Source organism: Nyctereutes procyonoides, unplaced genomic scaffold (assembly GCF_905146905.1).
Source record: "Nyctereutes procyonoides isolate TBG_1078 unplaced genomic scaffold, NYPRO_anot_genome, whole genome shotgun sequence".
Taxonomy (NCBI): domain Eukaryota; kingdom Metazoa; phylum Chordata; class Mammalia; order Carnivora; family Canidae; genus Nyctereutes; species Nyctereutes procyonoides.
The window spans coordinates 35,469,377-35,489,236 of record NW_026575030.1 but is presented as its reverse complement, the minus strand read 5'-3'; the positions used below and the strand labels follow the sequence as shown (position 1 = coordinate 35,489,236).

Here is a 19,860-nt window from a genome sequence, read left to right as displayed (position 1 = left end):
CTGGAGCAAGGATCAGGGCATGCAAGGAAAGGAGGGGGTGGGTTACTCACCTAGATGAGGACTGACCCTTCAGTCCGTCAAGGTGCAGAATCAGTCGGGATCCAGTCAGAGAAAGAGAGACCACACTGATTATTTTAAAAGCATCAATATAAGGTATTAGTGAGAAAGACACTGGAGGACTGGAAAAGCAAAGAGAGGACACTGATGAAGCAACACAGAAATTCCTGGAAGCAGCTACCCTCTGAGGCTAGAAGAACAAAGGGAAAAGGTTAGAGTTATTAGAACATAGAAGTTCGGAAGGGGCTGCTGGGCCTCACTTTTCTTTGGAAAGGACACTGGGTGCCTCAGAGGAATGTTTGTGTGTAGGGGGAGGAGGGATGAAATGAACTGCCACTGCCAGGATCGGGCTGTTGGGGCAGGACTGTAATGTTTCCCTTTTCCCTTCTACTGCTAGGAAGCTCAGAGTCCAATGGGTAGAACTTATTATGGCTGCCATGATTTTTCTTACTTTATCGGTAACACTTTCATGTCAACATATATTGTGTACCTCTTTGGAATCTCCTCAAAATCATTTGGAAAACCACAGAATATTTCTACATCCATCTATACTACCTTCATCTATGTCTTCATCTATAACTTCTCTACCTCCATTTATGCTTCATTCCACTGCCATGAATGACTCATCTATACCTCTATCAACACTTTATCCACATCTGTAACCATGAGGGAGACAGGGCCAGCCACATCTGTCTTTGTAGTTTCAGTTGTGTGTTTTCCACCCAAATTTGAATATGAAAGCATAATTAGGAAGGTCTTAACAAAAAGATAGTTCACATCTGCTCTTCAGCCACCACTGTGTTTCCATGAGAAAGCCTTGCATTGACAGATGTACTAATGGGCCTGCGATATAGAACCCAAAACTTAAAAAGTTCTAACCCATCAAGAAATCTCATTCATCATTTCATTTTTTGGAAAGGATATAAAAAATGAAATGTCAGAGCTATAATGTCAAGACTGTTTAAAATGTCAAGTGCTTGTTGTTGCATAGCCTGGCTGTCTGCTGTTCTGATCAAACCCCCAACTGGCATAATAATTACAGATGATGCATCGCATTTTCATGCACAACTGGACCCAGATTTATAACAAATCAGCGGAAACGTTCTCATTGCCTGGCCTGAAATTTTCTCTTTTACTACATAGCTTAAGACCTTTCCTTTTGGAGCAGAACAGTATTACTGATTCAAGGCAGGATTCAGGGTAAGGAATAAGAAAAAAAAGGACAGAAAAAAGTTTCTCTATAGACCAGAACTCGGTCCTTTATAATACGCAGATACAACAGGAGCCAAGAGGCAGCAAACACCTTTGCCAAATGCATGTTTAAGAAGAATGTCAAAGTATGGAGACACTGCCCAGATAATCCAGGGCTATTTCAAGATGCAGATTAATTTAGGTGTGCACAGAAATATACATGTGAGCTCTATTTTGAACGTATATGGAGACAATCCCCCAGTTTAATCATCATGTTCTAATCCAGAGAGATCACTAATGTATAGACAGAAAAGCAACGATTCTTTTGTCTACGATCTTTATGGAAGTCTCTATGGGACTTAGGTGATGTCTTCCCAAGCCGATACCAATTATAACAAAAACCTGAAATCAACAGCATGTACGCGGGAGATTTTCATTTCTTCGCATCCACTGAAAGTCGGGAAAGGCATTCTCACGGCTGCTTCATTCCCACCTTCCCTAGATCAGTCTTCTCACATGGTTTGAAGGAAGCCTCCCTTCTGTGTCTGGCTGTTTCCCATCGTAGATTACTTTTAGTACATTGGAAAAGTCAAAGCTCTTGGAAACAATGTCCAGAAGATCCTGGTCTTTTTCCGTGCCATTGATAAATTCTTCTAAAGTCAATTCTCCTAGAAAATAATAAGTGAAAAATTAACAAGAGGCTTTGTTCATACCAACCCCTGGTGTATACATTATATTCCTTTGTACTTTTATTGATATTTTTCAGACATCCTTTCACCTCAACCAGATTCTAAGTTCTCTGAATATCCTTATACGGAAAAGCATTCAGTAGTAGGGTTGCCAATGAAAATGTAGATGACAAATACAATTTTTTCTTTTTTTGGGAGAGAGAGAGACAGAGAGAGAATGCAAATGGAGTTGTGGGAGGGACAGAGGAAGAGGGAGGGAGAGAATCTCAAGCAGACTCCACGCCCAGCATGGAGCCCAATGCGGGGCTCAATCTCACAACCCTGAGATTGTGACCTGCGCTGAAATCAAGAGTCGGACACTTAACCAACTGAAAGACCAAGGTGCCCCAAATACAATCTATTTTTAAGTTGAGAACATCAGCAATGCACGTGTGTTCACATACACATTTATGTCTCTACATGATATTGGCTATTTGACCTTCAATCTTGAAGATAACGACCAAATGATAGAAGCATGAATACTGCTGATTTCTTTTTTTTTTAATTTTTTTATTTATTTATGATAGTCACAGAGAGAGAGAGAGAGAGAGGCAGAGACACAGGCAGAGGGAGAAGCAGGCTCCATGCACCGGAAGCCCGATGTGGGATTTGATCCCGGGTCTCCAGGATCGCGCCCTGGGCCAAAGGCAGGCGCCAAACCGCTGCGCCACCCAGGGATCCCTACTGCTGATTTCTAAGATGAGGAGGAAATGACTGCATGCGAGGCCGTTTTCAATGTTCTTCTCCCTGAGGAAATAATTGCAGGGAGTGTCCAAAGCTGTGAGGAGGGTTAAACATTTTTTTTAAAGATTTTATTTATTTATTTGAGAGAGAAATATATACAGAGAGTAATGAGCAGGGGGAGGGGCAGAGGGAGAGGGACGAACAAACTCCCTACTGAGTGCTGAGGCTGACTGGGGGCTCCATCCCAGAACCCTGAGATCATGACCTGAGCCCAAACCAAGAGTTAGCCTCTTAACAGACTGGGCCACCCGGGCACCCCTAGGAAGGTTAAACATTTATTCATTCCTCATATAATTATTGGCCAGCCATTTTCTGATATGCCTTTTTAAAGTAAGGTCCATGCCCATCATGGAGCCCAATGCAGGGCTTGAACTCACAACCCTGAGATCAAGACCTGAGCTGAGATCAAGAGTTAGATGCTCAGTTGATTGAGCCACCGAGGCACCCCTCTCCTTTTTTATTCCTAATTTCATCATTGACTTAAGCCTTGGGCCCATGCTGGCCAGTCCAGTGCCATAAAACCATCGCCTTACACTCATGTGCTCTGGCTGCAATGTTTTGTCACTATCCTCACCCTACAAGACAACTCTTCAACATTTTAGGGGGATGGGAGGTACTGTTGACTCACTTGGGTTGTCGTTATGAGTTTTATGGTACATGCTGATAGCTAGTTTGTGCAAACATCCCCAAATGCCCCTGTTAATCAGTCTTGGAAGTGTAAAGATCCCGTCTTCCCTCTATGTCCAATCAAGCAGACTGTGTGGTGGAATGTGTTGTTCAGTGTTCAAGGTCAGGGGCTCTGGGGCTGGCCAACCTGGAGCATCTCCCTTAAAACAGTGTCCAGGTGGCAGAGCTTTATTTCCTTGGAAGTGCTGTCCATGCAGGGAGGGGGAGGGCCACCGAGAGTTGCTAGGTGGAACTGCTATGATAGACAACTTGCTGCACATAGATGCCAGAGCAGATGCTCTGTCCAGGTGGCCACTCCTGGATTCCTTGTACGTAAGTTTCCTCCATAAACCTATGTCTTACCCTGCATCAGGCACCCTGCTCACCCGGAAGTCTGTTTTTCCTCCTTCTCCCTCTGCCCCTCCCCTCACTCATGCTCTCTCTCTCTCTCTCAAATGAATAAATAAAATCTTAAAAAAAAAAACACCTATGTCTTGATCACTCTGAGTCTTTTCTTTGGCCTCAGTGGACCACCACCCACCCTAGGCTTAGAGTCTGCTGGGAGGTAGCTGCACATGAGTGCATTGGAGTTGAGGGTAGAGACGTAGCTCCTGATCTCAAAGAGATTTTACCAGATTGGCTTTGTGCCTAGGTAGAAGGCCAGCCAAAGACAAATCAAGAGCATTCAGTAACTAAGAATGTGCCCCTGGGGCGGAGGGTCTGCAGGACCTGAAGTCGGGAGTTATACTGTACCTGTACTTTTTAGTGGGTAAAGTCAAATATCCAAAACACCACCACAGTGATTCAAATATAAATAAGCATGGATCATCACGCTCTCATAAGATACTCCCTTTCAGGGACACCTGGGTGGCTCAGTGCTTGAGTCTGCCTTTGGCTCAGGGTGTGACCCCGGGGTCCCAGGATCCAGTCCCACATCAGGCTCCCTGCATGGAGTCTGCTTCTCTGTGTACCTGTGTCTCTGCCTCTCTCTCTGTGTCTCTCATGAATAAATAAGTACAATCTTAAAAAAAAAAAAAGAAATTAAAAAAAAAGATACTTCCCTTTCAGTTGCAGTGGCACTGCAAATTCGAAAGCACATTTTTAAGAATTTGTTCCTTAGGTTTTCCTTATGCCAAAGGAGTCTGTGCAGAACCCACAGGGTAGGAATGGAGTCACCTGTGTCTCACAGGGAGAGTATAACTGTGGGATGAACCAAAGTTAAGGAGAGAAAACTGAAAATGAGGAGTAGTAAGGGTGCGGCTGGGGAAGGTCAGATGGGTGCAGAGCAGGGGGTCACGGACCATAATAACAACAAGGACAATCTTGTCCTTTGCAAAGGGAAATCGTAGCTGCTAAATCCCCCCATGCAGAAGTCTTTCAAATTTCTAGGGGCTTCACATGACCGCAAGAGAAGCGAGAGTGTAGACAGGGGAACTGAAGTGGGTTCTGATCGCTGAGCTGGAACACCTGTCTGTCGCCACCACTGCTGGAGGAAGGAGCTAAGTCTGAGCACGGGGAGGGTATAGCCACCATGTCAGGTGAAGGCAACACAAGCTACTGGGGTGGGAAAGAGAGAAAAAATGGAGTTTCTTTAAAAAAAAAAAAAGTTAAAAAAATTGAGATGATAGAATTGACATATAACCTTGCGTCAGTTTACGGTGTACGACACAGTGATTTGATTCATGTATTTATTGCAACAGCTCACATGAAGTGTAAACATCCATCACCTCACATACTTACACTTTACACTTTTTTTTCTTGTGATGAGAACCTTTAAGTTCTATTCCCCTAACAACTTAGAAGATGGAACTCTTCACTGTTGTTCTTTCACTTTTCTCAAAACATGTGAACTCTGCATATTCGTTTTTTTTTCATGTTTCCTAACCACTTATGATTAAAAAAATTCTTTTTGAAATTGAGCCAACTTCTACCTATAGCAGCTTATAATATTTACTATTTCTATCTAAAGTCCTCACTTTGAAATTTTCCTTTCCCCTCTAGCACTTAGCGTTCATTCATTTATTCATCAAACATGGATTAAGGCCCAGCTACAGAGGGCCACTTCCTCTGCCAGGCGGCTCGGCGAACGATGGTGCTGGAATGTGACAGGTGCTCAGAAAACATACTGACAAATTGCTTTCCTTTATCTGACGTTCCTAAACATTGCTTCCTAATCCCTTTTAATTTGCTTGATTTATGCCCAAACAAATTAAAAGGATGGTTTCTGAATCTGTCGAGAAAGGATTGTCTATGCACATCCAGAAGCCTCCCCTAAAAAAAAAAAAAAAAAAAAAAAAAAAAAAAAAAAATCTACCAGCAAAGAGCCAAAGCCAGTAAGAGGTGACTGAGTTGGAGATCACAGGACTCAGAAGGATCTAAAACAGGAACGCCTGGGTGGCTCAGTGGTTGAGCATCTGCCTTGGGCTCAGGTCATGATCTTGGGGTCTTGGGATCGAGTCCTGCATCAGGCTCCCTGCATGGAACCTGCCTATGTCTCTGCCTCTCTCTGTGTCTCTCATGAATAAATAAATAACATTTTTTAAAAAGAAGGATCTAAAACAATTGTTTGAGTTTTTATTATTTTGTTTTATATTTAAAGATACATTATATTATTTGTAGGGCATAATTCAGAAAGTACACAATTTTATTTTTATAGGTTGAAATAGGTATATACTCATCATTTATATTTACATTACTTAGTTTTCTTTGTTGTGTTTGTGGATACATTCTCTCCTCCTGGAGACCCTGAAGGTCAGTGCCCTTCCATCACTCACTCCCGATTTCAGCAGCTTCACCAACAATAGAAGCTCCCCATGAATATTTTCTTTAGCCTTGTTTTTGCAATCTCGCTGGTTATCTTGTTGATATTCCTGGATCCTGTATTTCTTCCCACTAACATCTTACAGTATCTTTCATAACAGAACAAAAAAGGACCTTCAACCCCCCACCTCAAAAAAAAAAAAAAGCCAAAATTTACTGTGCAGTGCCCACATTATTATTTTTGCTCTCAAGAAGTCAGCCTGGTTTTAAAAGAAACCAGTCTGTGTAAAGGGCTTCTTTTTTGCAATCGTAATTCTTTTAAATTAGAATTTGGTGAAACAGGGTAGAGGGGCTGGGAAATTAGCAGAGATGGGGTGGGGGATGTAGGGTCTCAGGAGATGAGAATGAACGGACTTTCAAGGGCGGACACCAGTGAAGAGTCTACACAACTCAGTTTTGTAGTCATTAGCAAGGTGGCACTAGAGGCATTCGGCAGCATTTCACAGAGTTTTAAGAACAGCAGTTTCTTTTATATGAGAAAAACCCGATTCCCTCTTATCTCCTGGTAGTTCTGCGTCCCAGTTTGAGTCACTGTGACTCTTGTGGCTTTCCACAATGTCCCAGTCGAGAACACTGGTCCTTCTGGTTAACTGCTCAATAAAATGTCTCCATGCTCTGTCCCTGTTTTCTTTAACCCAAAATATCCACCCAACAGTCACTGCTTTCATTTCCTCTTCGGCCTTGGTCTGTCTCTTTTCACTTTCACGGTGTATTATGATGAGCCACTCACGTCTCTCCTGTCCCTGCGCTTCCTGGCGCCAGGGTCAACTTGCCTGGACACTCTCTGCACTTGATGTCGTGAACAGCACCTAAATCTTCCTAAATCATGTCAAGAACGACTCCAAGGCAGTGCTTGGTATAACACAACTGCTGTTCTTACTGCAGCAAAGGTTGCAGAATGCCATGTTGCTGTGGGTTTTTTTCATTATTTAAAAAAAAAAATTATTGGAGTTCAATTTGCCAACATTTAGCATAACACCCAGTGCTCATCCCGCCAAGTGCCCCCCTCAGTGCCCATCACCCAGTCACCCCCACCCTCTACCCGAATGCCAAGTTAATCACACGTCCCGACTTGTCTTACTGTCCTACCTGTTCTCATTCCTCAGTAATACTGAGTGCTGAGCTTCAATCCCCTGCCTTTGGGATCCTCTTCAAGGTTTCCTTCCTGGTGCTTTTGTGCACAATACACCATTAGAAGCAGCTTGCTGAATTATTACAATAAAGCATGCTCATGATATAAAGCGTAAGCACTACATTAAGGTGTGATGAAACGAAAGAGTCTCCTGGACCTCTTTCTGTCCCCCAGTTTCACTTTCCATTGGCAATTGGCTCCCGTTAAACAGTGGCACTTATAGTTTATGTAGGAGCAATGCGTACGCACATATATGTTAAAATAGTCCAGACACTTTTCTTCCTACAGATAACATTGCATGTTGTGGGGGCCTGGGTGGCTCAGTCGGTGAAGCGTCCAACTCTTGATTTCAGCTCAGGTCATGATTTCAGGGTTGTGGGATTGAGCCCCACATTGGGCTCCCTGCTCAGCAGGGAGTCTGCTTGACCCTCTCCCTCTCGTCCACTAGTGTGTGCACATGCTCTCTTTCTCTTGCTCTCTCTCTCTCAAATAAATTAATATTTATTTATTTATTTTTTTAAATTTTCATTTATTTATGATAGTCACAGAGAGAAGGAGAGGCAGAGACACAGGCAGGGGGAGAAGCAGGCTCCATGCACCGGGAGCCCAATGTGGGATTCGATCCCGGGTCTCCAGGATCGCGCCCTGGGCCAAAGGCAGGCTCCAAACCGCTGTGCCACCCAGGGATCCCTTTTTTTTTTTTTTTTTAATTTTCATTTATTTATGATAGTCACAGAGAGAAGGAGAGGCAGAGACACAGGCAGGGGGAGAATAAATTAATATTTAAAAAAATACATTGCATGTTGTGCTTGTTTCTTTTTTATTTCTTCCTTCACTTTTCATGGCTTCGTCTTACCAGACACTCCTTCACCTGATAATTATTCATAGAGTAACTACGATGTGTCAGGAAGTATAAACATGCAAGAAATACCAAAGCACATAAAACAGAAACAGTTGCCCTCGTGGAGTTTGCAGACCCTCATCTTTTTATTTTCTTAGCATTTATCCTAGGCCTCTCTTTTGATTAATCTTCTGTCATTTGCTAACTACCACGATAATCATGCATAGAACACGTCATAGCCATTGTGTATTTTTCTGACCCAACAAAGGTGATGTTAGTCATTCTTTTGTAAACAATTTGCAGTGAAATTGGGATTTTCATATATGTTCCTAAAGTTCCCGGTGTGCTGTGAACTTCTTCATCTCTGGTTTCAATATTCACTGAATTATCAGATACCAATGCTGTGCTTGCTTTTCATTTTGAAAAATATGAATAAAATATTCATAAATATGGGTATTTTGAAAAATATGGGTAAAATATTCATAAATATGGGAAAAATAAAATAAATATCCTGGTACATAGTCAACGCTATTCTGCTATATTTGACCGAACATCTCTATTTCTACCAACACTGATGTTTTGATAAGAACGATAATCAAAAATTTAAAAAATCCTATTTGAGGTGTATATACTTAGGCTTGTGCAAACATGAATAGACATTCCCCATGGTGTCTGCTCCCCTTTATGTGTGAGTAACACACTTTATTTTCCCGTGTCAAATACTGGCAAAATCCTTTTACACTTCTGCAAATATCAACCTTCCATGTCTTCATTACTTCCCCTTCCTCGCCTTCTGGTGCTCTGGGCCGTCTTTGTCCAACAGTACAATTTTAGCATCCTTTTCTTGACAGAGGGAATGACCCAGCTGTCTCTTAAAAGAGATGATAAAACAACCGCTGATAATTTGCATATAAAAGCAAATTCTATCAGTTTTAGTCCTGTATACGCATTTGCCAAGAAATGGTGGTTCACTGTTGTTCCAAAACGCAGCTCGTTTGATATCTTCATTGTAAAGGTAATGATAGACATCTTTTTTCTTAAATACAAGTTTTCATCAGAGAAAATGATTCACGTGATTAGTTCCATTAAGCTCTTCCAGAAACTGCAATATATTCTCTCTTTTTTCACATTCTCTTCCCAGAGAGCCCACATCCCAGGCTGGTAGTATCCTCAGTTATTGCCCAAGAAAATGCCTACACGCTTTTAGATTTGCATTGTTTTGCAACACCCCCCCCCTTTTTCTTCTAGGCTCCTCCAACCTCAGTCCCCCACTTCATTGGTTGCTTATACTTTGTTTTTGAGGAAACTGTTTCAATAGTAAATAAAGAGTCCTTCTTGTTTTCTGGAATACACTATCTTTCCTCACACTAGTAGAAACCAAGGCCACCGCAGCCCTCATACTTCTCCAGGAGAGGTCCTATCCCCTCACTATCCTGTCACCTCACTTCCATAGCTAGAAGCAGGATCCAGGGATCTTTGCAAACATTCTTGACTGTCCTTTTGACACTCATTGTATTGCTAAGTCTTAAACATTCACAATGTGCCCCCCCCCCATTTCCAGGGCAATCGTCCTTTGGTTAATGATTTCAGCCCCAGGCTGAAATGTTTTATCATCTCTCCTTCCATCCCTGCCTTACGCCAGCACCTCTAAGATTAAAAATTAAAACTGAACAAAACCTACAGAATTTGTCCTGTTTAGTGATCAGAGTTTTCAGTTGCATATTTCAAATACGATTTTCACTGGCCTCCTGAGATCTTCCATTCTCCATTTCTCTGCTCCTTGTCTACCTTCACCTAGCCTCCTGGTCAGTCGTGGGTAGTCGGACTCCGTGTTTCTCACGCTTTCGCATGAACCGACTTATTCTGTCCTCGATCTATATAGACCCAAATATATGTGATTACAACCAAATGGCTTTGATCTTGGCAAATTAGAAAATGAGCATATGGACTTGGAATTGAGGACAGGGTCCTAAGAGGGAGATTGATGCTATTGATGCTATTGATACACTGATACATATTGATACATTTCCCAAGTGTTTTTCTGAGATTTATACTCTTGTCCAGTTGTTTGTCTCATTCACAATGGTCACTTCATGTGAAGTCCCTCTGGTCTCCTCCATCCCATCCTGCCAGACTGAGCAGCCACATTAGACTTGCGCAAACTGCCACACTCAACATGGATGTCTACTGCCCTCTAGTGTCCATTACAAGATGCGGGCACGTTGGTTCCCTGGAAAAAGGAATCTTGGATTGATGACAACCATGGCCATGCAAGTCCTAGTACCTCATATCCATTGTCCCCTACCCCCCTTAAACCACTTACCAACATCATATACTCCATAACATCAAACTTTCTGTTTTTAAGGAACATTCCTAGATACGCTGCCTCAATCTCAAATCAATATGCTCCCCTACCACTTTACTGAGATCAAAGTCATTTGGCCTCAGCACTGCCTCTTCTCTTGGAATGTCTGTGTCTTCCCTTGCACTCAACCTCTGAAGAAGTGCACCTTCTCCGAGCTAAGAGGAGCCCAGATTTTGGGGTGGCAAGAGCAGATGGAGAGATGAGCAGAAAGAGTAGAAATGTAGAAAAGGTACAAAGAACAGAAATGAAGGCAAGTACAACTCTTCCCAGAAATGTGTAGTGAAAGGGAAGGAAAAAAATCTGATAGTAGAAGAAAATCACACAATTGAAGCGATGATTTTTATAGTATGGAAAACCTAAGTTTATTTGCAAGGTGATGAGACACCTCCAGTAGAAAGGAGTAATTACTAGAACATATCGCAGAGCAAACAGCAGACTCCTTCATATCATATTCTCCCAGTTTTCTTTCCTTGTACCTCCCTTTACTTGTGTTCATATATTCAAAAGTGTCAAACACCATGAATTGAATATATGTGTGTGTGTATACACACACACACACACACACAACATATATAATATATATACTATATATATATATATATAGAGAGAGAGAGAGAGAGAGAGAGAGAGAGAGAGGAGAGAGAAAATATATATATAAGAAAATCCTAGTTGTGATATGACTTGGACTTCATAATTTGGCCAATTCAATGTTCTCCAGTCAGTACAATTTTTAATCGAGTCAATATTTATTGACTATACACACATCACACAAACACATATATATATAGTCAATAAATATTGACTCGATTAAAAATTGTACTGACTGGAGAACATTGAATTGGACAAATTATGAAGTCCAAGTCATATCACAACTAGGATTTTCTTGAAGGGTTCATGCTTTTGCCTAAAGGGCACTCCTACCACCCCCATCTCCTACTTCGTAAATTAAAAAACAAACAAACAAAAACAACAACAACAAAAAACTCTCCAAGGAGAGTCACTGCCTTACCATCATTGTTTATATCGATCTTATTAAACACCAAGTTAGTAAATTCTTCAGGACTCAGAGTTTGCTGGCCATTGAGGGCTTGTACAGCCTGCAAAGAGAAATTAAATCAGAGAGTTCGCCTTTGCTGGAAGCAAATACATTTTGTGACATTTCTACCCCAATGTAACAGAATTCGAGGATATGTTCGTGTCATTTTTGCTGTCTAACCTGTTCTAGTTGTTAAAAATAAATAAAAAGATTATATGTCAGTTCAGGATAATGAGGCTTAGACATTTAATTAACTGCATACAATCTGAAGTTTGATATTGTATAGCACAAAGGGAGCCATTCAACATATCAGGTCACAAAAGATGCAAAAGAAGGCTACTGGAGGAAAAAAAAATTGTAGCGGCCACTGTCATAAGAATTCTGGACCTAGAGAACAGGTAATGTTTTCAACTTCAGACCAATTATCATTATTCTTATGGAGAAACATGAAAGGATATTCTGTAAGCCTCCAAGGCTTCCCCTCCAGCTTCTGACACTGGCACCTCTGGTCCTTTTTGCCCTTTTGTAGAATGATCGACTGGGAAGACAGATATGTGTGCCTTCGAAGGACACTGAATTTCTCTCACATCCTGCCAGCACCTTTTCATCATAAAGGCTGTCAGGAGACGAGGGGAAAATGACATTTCCAGCTTTCCTAGAGGGAAAATGTAACCATTCTTCCCTCGTCCCCCACCTCTAGGTGATTAAACGACCAATGTTTGATATAGAAATTCATAATAAAATGAAAGAGAGACGGAGAGAGAGAATGAGTAGTCATCTGGGAATTTGAACATAACTGTCGTGACTAAACGTGAAGGGATCTTTAGAAAAACCACTGGCAACATATTTTGATTGAGGGCACAGTCTGAAACAGGACTATCTCTTCCGCTGCTTCCCAAGCATTAGTGAGGCTGAATCCAGGGTGTTAGGGAGCGGTGGTAAAGCACCACCCCTGTGGCCTTAGCAAGTCAAGGTCTCACAGTTAAATATAGGGTAATACTTAGAATAATGGTTACCTACATCTAATGTCCTATTAGATGAATGTTTTTAGGGTTTCTCAGTGTCCCGACAGCCTAGAAAATTTGGCTTGGCATCCAGTATCCCTGGTAGAGATACCAGACCACATATATAAGTCATAATAAAAGATTATGAAATTCCTAGGATTTGTCTGTCACCCACCTCCAGGCAATATATGTGAGACTGAAAGATTGACTGGAAGGTTGATGAGGGCTGAAGGGGTATTTTCGGAGGGAATCATCAGCGTTGCCCATGTTTTCCCTCTTCTACAGGAGAAACATGGTTGGGGGACAGGTAAGGAGGCATGGGTTGTTTCCTTCTTTCCTCCTTTATTTAGCATATCTGCATTTTCTCCTGCTAAGCCCTTGGCTGAGTGGGAGCAGGAGGAGGGGGAGAGATGGGGGAGCAGGACAGCTCTGACCTGGCAGGCAGTGTCACGGTTATCTAGCGTCAGAGCTGTCTGGATGGCAGATGTTTAAAATCCACTCTTTGTCTGAGACCATGCCTCCCCTTCATTACTGAGACTCTCTCCTGCAATTCCCTAGATGTGCATCATGCATTCTGATTCTAGCTGACCCCTCGAGGAGGCTCCTTCTAGAAGTTCTAGGTCTGAGTTTCTCAACATCTGCATAATAGATATTTCAGACTGGATAATTCTTTCTTGTTCAGAAGTGTCCTGTGCATTGGAGACTTTATCAGCACCCCTGGTCTCTAAACAATAGATAGCAGTAGCACCACACCCTCCTCCACTCACTCCCCTGCTAACAACCAAAATGCCCCCCAACATTGCCAAATGTCCCCTGGGGGAGGAGGAGTACGATGACACGGCTCCTGGTTGAGAACCACTCTCCAGTTCTACCTCCAGCTCCTTCTGGGATGCCTTCACTCCTCCATGTGGCTCAGCTGGACAAGATCTAAGACAACTGTACGTCAGCTTTCCTCACCTCCCCCCCCCCATATCTGATCCACGAAAAAACCTTCATCCCAACTAATTTTGGGCATGAGATACTTCTTTTTTTTTAATTTTATTTTTTATTTTTTATTTATTTATGATAGTTACACAGAGAGAGAGAGAGAGGCAGAGACACAGGCAGAGGGAGAAGCAGGCTCCATGCACTGGGAGCCCGATGTGGGATTCGATCCCGGGTCTCCAGGATCGCGCCCTGGGCCAAAGGCAGGCGCCAAACTGCTGTGCCACCCAGGGATCCCGGGCATGAGATACTTCTTAAATGTACCCCTCTACTCTGCCGCCATAGCCTGTTTCATTAGGTTTCTCAGATTTAAACACTGGAACACAGTGTTCCCCAAACATCAATGATCTCCTTAAATCACCATGCTATTGACTTGAGGGCTCTTACCCAAGAAATCCTGTTTAATAACCCTTCTAAAAAAAAATCCTCCTGACCATTTTATGCCCTTGAAGTGAAATTAAGATGTAACTACTTCCTTTGTAAATTTCGCCTAAAATCTAGTACTTCCTTTGGATCTTTTGATGGTTGGGCTGTATTTTAACACCCTGTTAGCATGTATTGAGAGAACTTAAACTGCATGTATTACTCCTTACCCTATATTTTTTACTTGCCCCCATATAGAAAGCATGTGTGTCAACCACTCATTTTTTATAAGTACATATTCCATTTCATTAATTTATTTAAAATTTTTCCTCTTTTAAGTCACTTATTTTTAGTATTTTAAGGGACTCTGTGATGTAAATCATAGAACTTTTATCTTGATGATGTTAATTGTTTTTCCTGACCAAAAATGTTGATTCTAAAATAAAGATAAATTTTTACCCTCTTGGTGCAGGTTACCAAATTTCCAGGAATGTTATATCCATTTAGAGTCCCTCCACAGTGTGTAAGATTCTTGTTATAGTCCCCTGGCCAGAATTACATCTTATTCTTGTTAATCTTTATTAATTTAATTGGAGACAAATAGTATCAACTATTAATTTCTGCTCTACGCTTTTATTATTTCCATTTCCGTATTTCTTTTTCTTTTCCTTATAAACACTTTAAGAAAAAAAACTTAATTAGCTATTTAATATTTCTCTTTTCTTTGCTAACATAAGTTATACGTTTTAACTAATGAGTCTGTTCAAAAATTTCCATAAGATTTAGGCGAAATCACTTTTATCGTTTCAATCCTCCTAATTCTTTTGAGAATCTAATGGCTATCACTCTCTACCCCAAAACGGATAACATACAGGGAAAAATTTGTCTTCAATTTCAGGGTCTTCAAGGATTCCCAAAGGCCACAGATCCATAGATCCTGGGATAAGAACCCTTGCTCTGAGTACTGCTTTGGAGGCATTCCTCAATATTTGTATGCTATATTACATATTTAATGTTTTTAAAATAAATTTGAGTATGTTTATTTAAGAGGGTAGTCTAAAATTTACATGGGATTGGGCATACTCTAAAGAGAATTTTTGATTCCTAATTTTGTAGGTACAGAATTTCTGAATTTTAATGCTTACAAAATTCAATTATAAAGTGCATCTTGGCATTTTTTTGTAAATTGCCTGTGTGAGATTATTATATATGATAATATACGATATTAGTATTATTGTCTTGAATTCTTTGCATATGTTGGTTAACTCTACATTTGCTAAACAGTCTTAAATATGAACTTTGTCCATTTGTTGAGGTGTTTAATTATAATTGTAGTTCTACCCATTTATTTTTCTTTGCATTTTTGCTAATATTTATACTATGTATTATGTTTGTAACTCAAACTCCTTCATCTATAAGTGAAAGACTTTGGACCAGATCATTTCTAAGACCTGATTCTAATTCCGAGTCCAAATTCACTATATTGCATTCATAATGTTTATCTTACCTCACATCCTCACTTAGGTATAGCGTCCCGCTGAATCATCTTTTACTCTATGATCCACTTCATTTTATACATGATGATAACTATTCCCATTTCTGTGATGGAGGGGGGTGATATTTATAAAGGGAATTATTGAACTTTAGAGCTGGAAAGGACCCAAGATCCTTGAGCTGCTTATTAGAAATACTTTAGTCGAGCCTCCAGAAACATGGGTCCTCAGGTACCTATGTTCTTAGTCCATGGCTCTTGCTATCTAGACCATCTAGTATTTGAGCTGCTCCTAAAAAAACTGCACAGATGCAGACAAAAAGATTGTTTTAGATCATGTTTATTTCACTTTTCATCTGCTACATTTGTGAATTTGAACACCGACAAGAAAGTGCTGGTTTGCAGGTGCACACTCAGTAACCAACAGCATGGTGAAACTCACGTTGCTCCAGTGGTTCCAAATGTATATCCCAAGAGTCACCAATCATCTAGAGAGCTGTCACCAGCTCCAGAGGGAGGAAAACTGCATGAACTATACAATGTCCTACAAAGTTACTTCACTACTTCACTTACCATGAAGATGTTCAGTAGTTCCTTTTTGTCAATAGAACCGTTTCCATCAGCATCATACAGTTTAAAATACCATTTTAATTTTTGATCCATTTTTCCTCGTATAACCAGATTTATAGCAGCAATAAACTCTAAAAAGTCAATAAATCCATCCTATGGAAAGCAAGGTGGTAAAGAAAATAAGTATCTCAGGAAAATCAATTGCTTTTTTTTGAGAAGTCATGGTTCATGAGCAGGACCATTAGCACAAATTAATACAACCCACAAGATTTCAGCATAGAACTTTCCCCTGGCATTTAGTTAAACAAACAAACAAAGATATGGGTAATTTATAGGAACAAGTAACTTTAAAGTTAAATAGATTAGATGTTAAAAAAAATTGTCTCCTTTGTTTTTTGGAGTTTAGTCTGTAAACTCAACTTCAGAATTTTAATGCTGTTGCTCATCTATTTGAGAAAACTATTGCAATAAAAATAATTGTTGAGATATTTGAGATAATTGAATAATTTAATGTGTAAAATAAGTGACATAATTATGATAGTTAACTAAAATAAGTATGTTAAAATAAGCAGTTGTCCTCTTCGTGCTTTAACTCCAACAAAATCTACTCTGGATACATTTCCTGACCTTCCAGTTTATATGTTATTCTTCCTGTGCAAATCCTCCACTTCCTTACTTGACAATCTGCATTTTAACTATTTTTTTTTTTTTACTCATTGATCTAATTGAATCATGAGTGCTTGCAGGGAAGGAGCCTTCTCAAATTCACAGTGTCTTGTCAGTTTTGGAAGATTCTCAGTCATTATCCTTTCAGATATTGCTTCTAGTTCATTCTTTCTACTCTGGAAGTCTTTTTTTTTAAGATTTTATTTATTTATTAATGAGACACACACACACACACACACAGAGAGAGAGAGAGAGAGAGAGAGAGAGAGGGGGCAGAAACACAGGCAGAGGGAGAGGCAGGCTCCATGCAGGGAGCCCGATGTGGGACTCAATCCCGGATCTTCAGGATCAGGCCCTGGGCTGAAGGCGGCGTTAAACCGCTGAACCACTGGGGCTTCCCTCTGTCTGGAAGTCTAGTGAAGATGTGCAATTTCTATTAATATGTATAAATGTGTATATAAACATACGACTATCTGTATGTATACATCAGGTTTTCACTAGGAGGGTTTGTCTGAATTACTTGATGTGCTGTTCTTAGGAGCTGGGCTCTGTTCCAGATATTAAAGAAGAAAATCAAAAAATGTTTATTGACAGGGGTAAAATGGTATAAAAAAAAGAAACAGGTAACCTTAAATATATAGGTAAGTGTCTTTTTTAGAGGAAATATCTACTCCTTATGCCAAAAAAAGGGAAAAATTCTGAAATGCCATGAGGGAAGGCTGTGTCCTCACCACCAGACATCCTACAGTGGCTGTCTTCTGAATATCTTCAGGTTTTGTCCTCCACTCAGGAGAAGACGGGGTACCAATCTCTAATAGAAAGGAAATACCAAAGAACTAAATTCTGTACTCCTTTTTAGAGAGCCCAGCTGATCTTTTTGGAATGTTAAACTCCACGATTCTTTTTAAGTACATCGTTTTCAGTATGAATCAAAATTTATGAGTCTCTTTTCTGTAAAGATTTTGCCATCTTACTCCATCTTAGAAAAGATTATTTAAGGCTCTCAAGCTTATGCAGTTCGCCTCATTCTGTTTTAAACTGGTAAAACACTCTCAGTTGAAACAGAAATAGTCTGTATCATTCTTAAGAATCATATCCTTTGAGACAGACACCTGGGTGGTTCAGTGGTTGAGCTTCTGCCTTTGGCTCAGGTTGTGATCCCAGAGTCCTGGGATCGAGTCCCACATCAGGGTCCCCGTGAGGAGCCTGCTTTGCCCTTTGCCTATATCTCTGCCTCTCTCTCTCCATCTCTCACGAATAAAATAAATAAAATCTTAAAAAAAATCATATCCTTCAAACCTTGCTCAACCCAATGCTCAACTATCTTAAGAAAGATAACCAGCTCTAGGGAGGTGAGTGACCCACTCTCTGCTAAGTTCCTGTAGGAATTCAGATGCCAATGGTAGCATGCACAGTCCAAGAAAGCATGCTGTCAGCTGCATTCTCCTTGGAATTTTGGAAGGCAGAGTCCTATTTACAAAACAGGATGTGACATAAAATACTCCTTTCCCTTGGAAATAAAGGGCTGTAAATGGTATGTGTTTGCTTTGAGGCTCAAGCTTTTGTGTCTAATCTATAAAAAAGACAATTGAAAAATCCCCAGTAGCTGTGGATGTGAAGCAAAGCCTTCTTGGCTGGTTAACAGCTTTTTGTTTGTTTTGTTTTGTTTTTTTTAAAGACTACTACAATATCTTGTATATTGAAAGCCAGTGTGCTAATCATTATAGCATTGTCTTCAAAATGTATTATTTTTAAAAATTTTATACAATATATAATAAAAATATAAGAAAATATTTTAAAATTTTACTGTATTAGATGTTTACATTTTACAACTTCGATATCTTTACCCAATCAATAACTTTAATATTTCTTATAAGTAGTAAGACTTCTGCTAACAGTCTGGAGTCTGGTTGAATGGATCTCCTAAAGGAAATTGGCTCAAGTATACAAAACAAAGTTAGTTTTACCTTTTCTCCATCTGCCTTTCTCACTGGTCGTTACCACTTCACCATATTAATTCCTAGCCTACCTATGGCTGAGACAAGGGAAATATGTTATCATAGAGTTGAAATTCATTTAAGATGACATCAAAATACCTTCCAATTTGGTGGGACATGACCATTATTTTTCAGTGACAAGACCAGCAGGTGCAGAGGATATAAAGTGGGTGGACAGTATCCAGCCAGGGCACATTGGCTCCCAGATCTTCCTCCTGTGTCTCTAGGCTGACCAATCAATATAACTGTTTCCTGGGGCAGCCCCGGTGGTTCAGTGGCTTAGTGCAGCCCTCAGCCCAGGGCATGATCCTGGAGACCCGGGATTGGGTCCTGCACCGGGCTCCCTGCATGGAGTCTGCTTCTCCCTCTGCCTCTCTCTCTCTCTCTCTCTCTCTCTCTCTCTCTCTATCATGATTAAATAAATTAAAAATTTTAAATAAATTTAAAAATAAATTTTAAATAAATTTATATATATATATATATATATATATATATATATATAAATTTATATAAACTGTTTCCTGGATGGTTCTTATGTGTGTTTGCCCAGAGGTTACAAAAGCATCCTAAGAAGACTGAGCTGGCTGGCTATAAAGTTTCCATAAAAACCTTGTATTCTGTGATGGTTTGTTTCACTTCTCAAGTCCTGCTTCAGTGATTAGAGTTTTAGCGTCACCTGCATGATAAATGGCAACAGGCTAGCCTGAGCAATGCTGCTTTTAGAACATTTGGTATTTTATGATTAGGCACAGTGGGCGAGTGGCCCTCACTCCTTCCAAACCAGGCTCTGGAAGCTCTGAGCAAACTGTACCAGGAGATGAGCATAAATATTTTCATTGTACGACTTTAAAATGGACAATCTAGTTAATCTACAACCAAAGTTGATGGTGGGTAAGGAAGCCTTTTCTACTTAGACGAAGTGCAGCCTTTTCCAAAATCTCCTGCAAGCAAAACATTATCTGTTTTCATTTCAGCATCCCATTATGTAATTAGACAAATACTTAACAATCCACAGCCAACTCTTCTTTCCAATTATCTTTCTGGTAAGATTTTGCAGAAATGCAGAAATTTGCATTAGTGAGACAACTCTGGTGAGTGTTATTTAATGGCTTGTGTTAGTGTTGGAGAGAGTTTTAGGTAATGCTTATTCTGTATGTCAGAAGATTAAATAATTATTGCCTTTGGTCACCTATAGATTTCAAGC

The 19,860-nt window shown here is 40.3% G+C and overlaps 1 protein-coding gene across 2 annotated transcripts in view; it reads right to left on the bottom strand.

Moving 5' to 3' along the window:
• Positions 1-1,746: 1,746 nt before the first annotated feature.
• The window catches only part of GUCA1C (guanylate cyclase activator 1C), a 34,096-nt gene continuing 15,982 nt past the window's right edge, over positions 1,747-19,860 (bottom strand). Inside the window, exons 2-5 of one of the 2 annotated variants that reach the window (XM_055315791.1) lie at positions 15,997-16,146; positions 11,519-11,641; positions 3,773-3,780; positions 1,838-1,913 (exon numbers count right to left, since the gene is read on the bottom strand). In XM_055315791.1, the coding sequence (XP_055171766.1) occupies positions 1,838-1,913; positions 3,773-3,780; positions 11,519-11,641; positions 15,997-16,146 (357 nt within the window). Of the gene's footprint in view, positions 1,917-3,772; positions 3,781-11,518; positions 11,642-15,996; positions 16,147-19,860 lie in introns of both variants that reach the window. The other variant, XM_055315790.1, reaches the window with a different exon arrangement.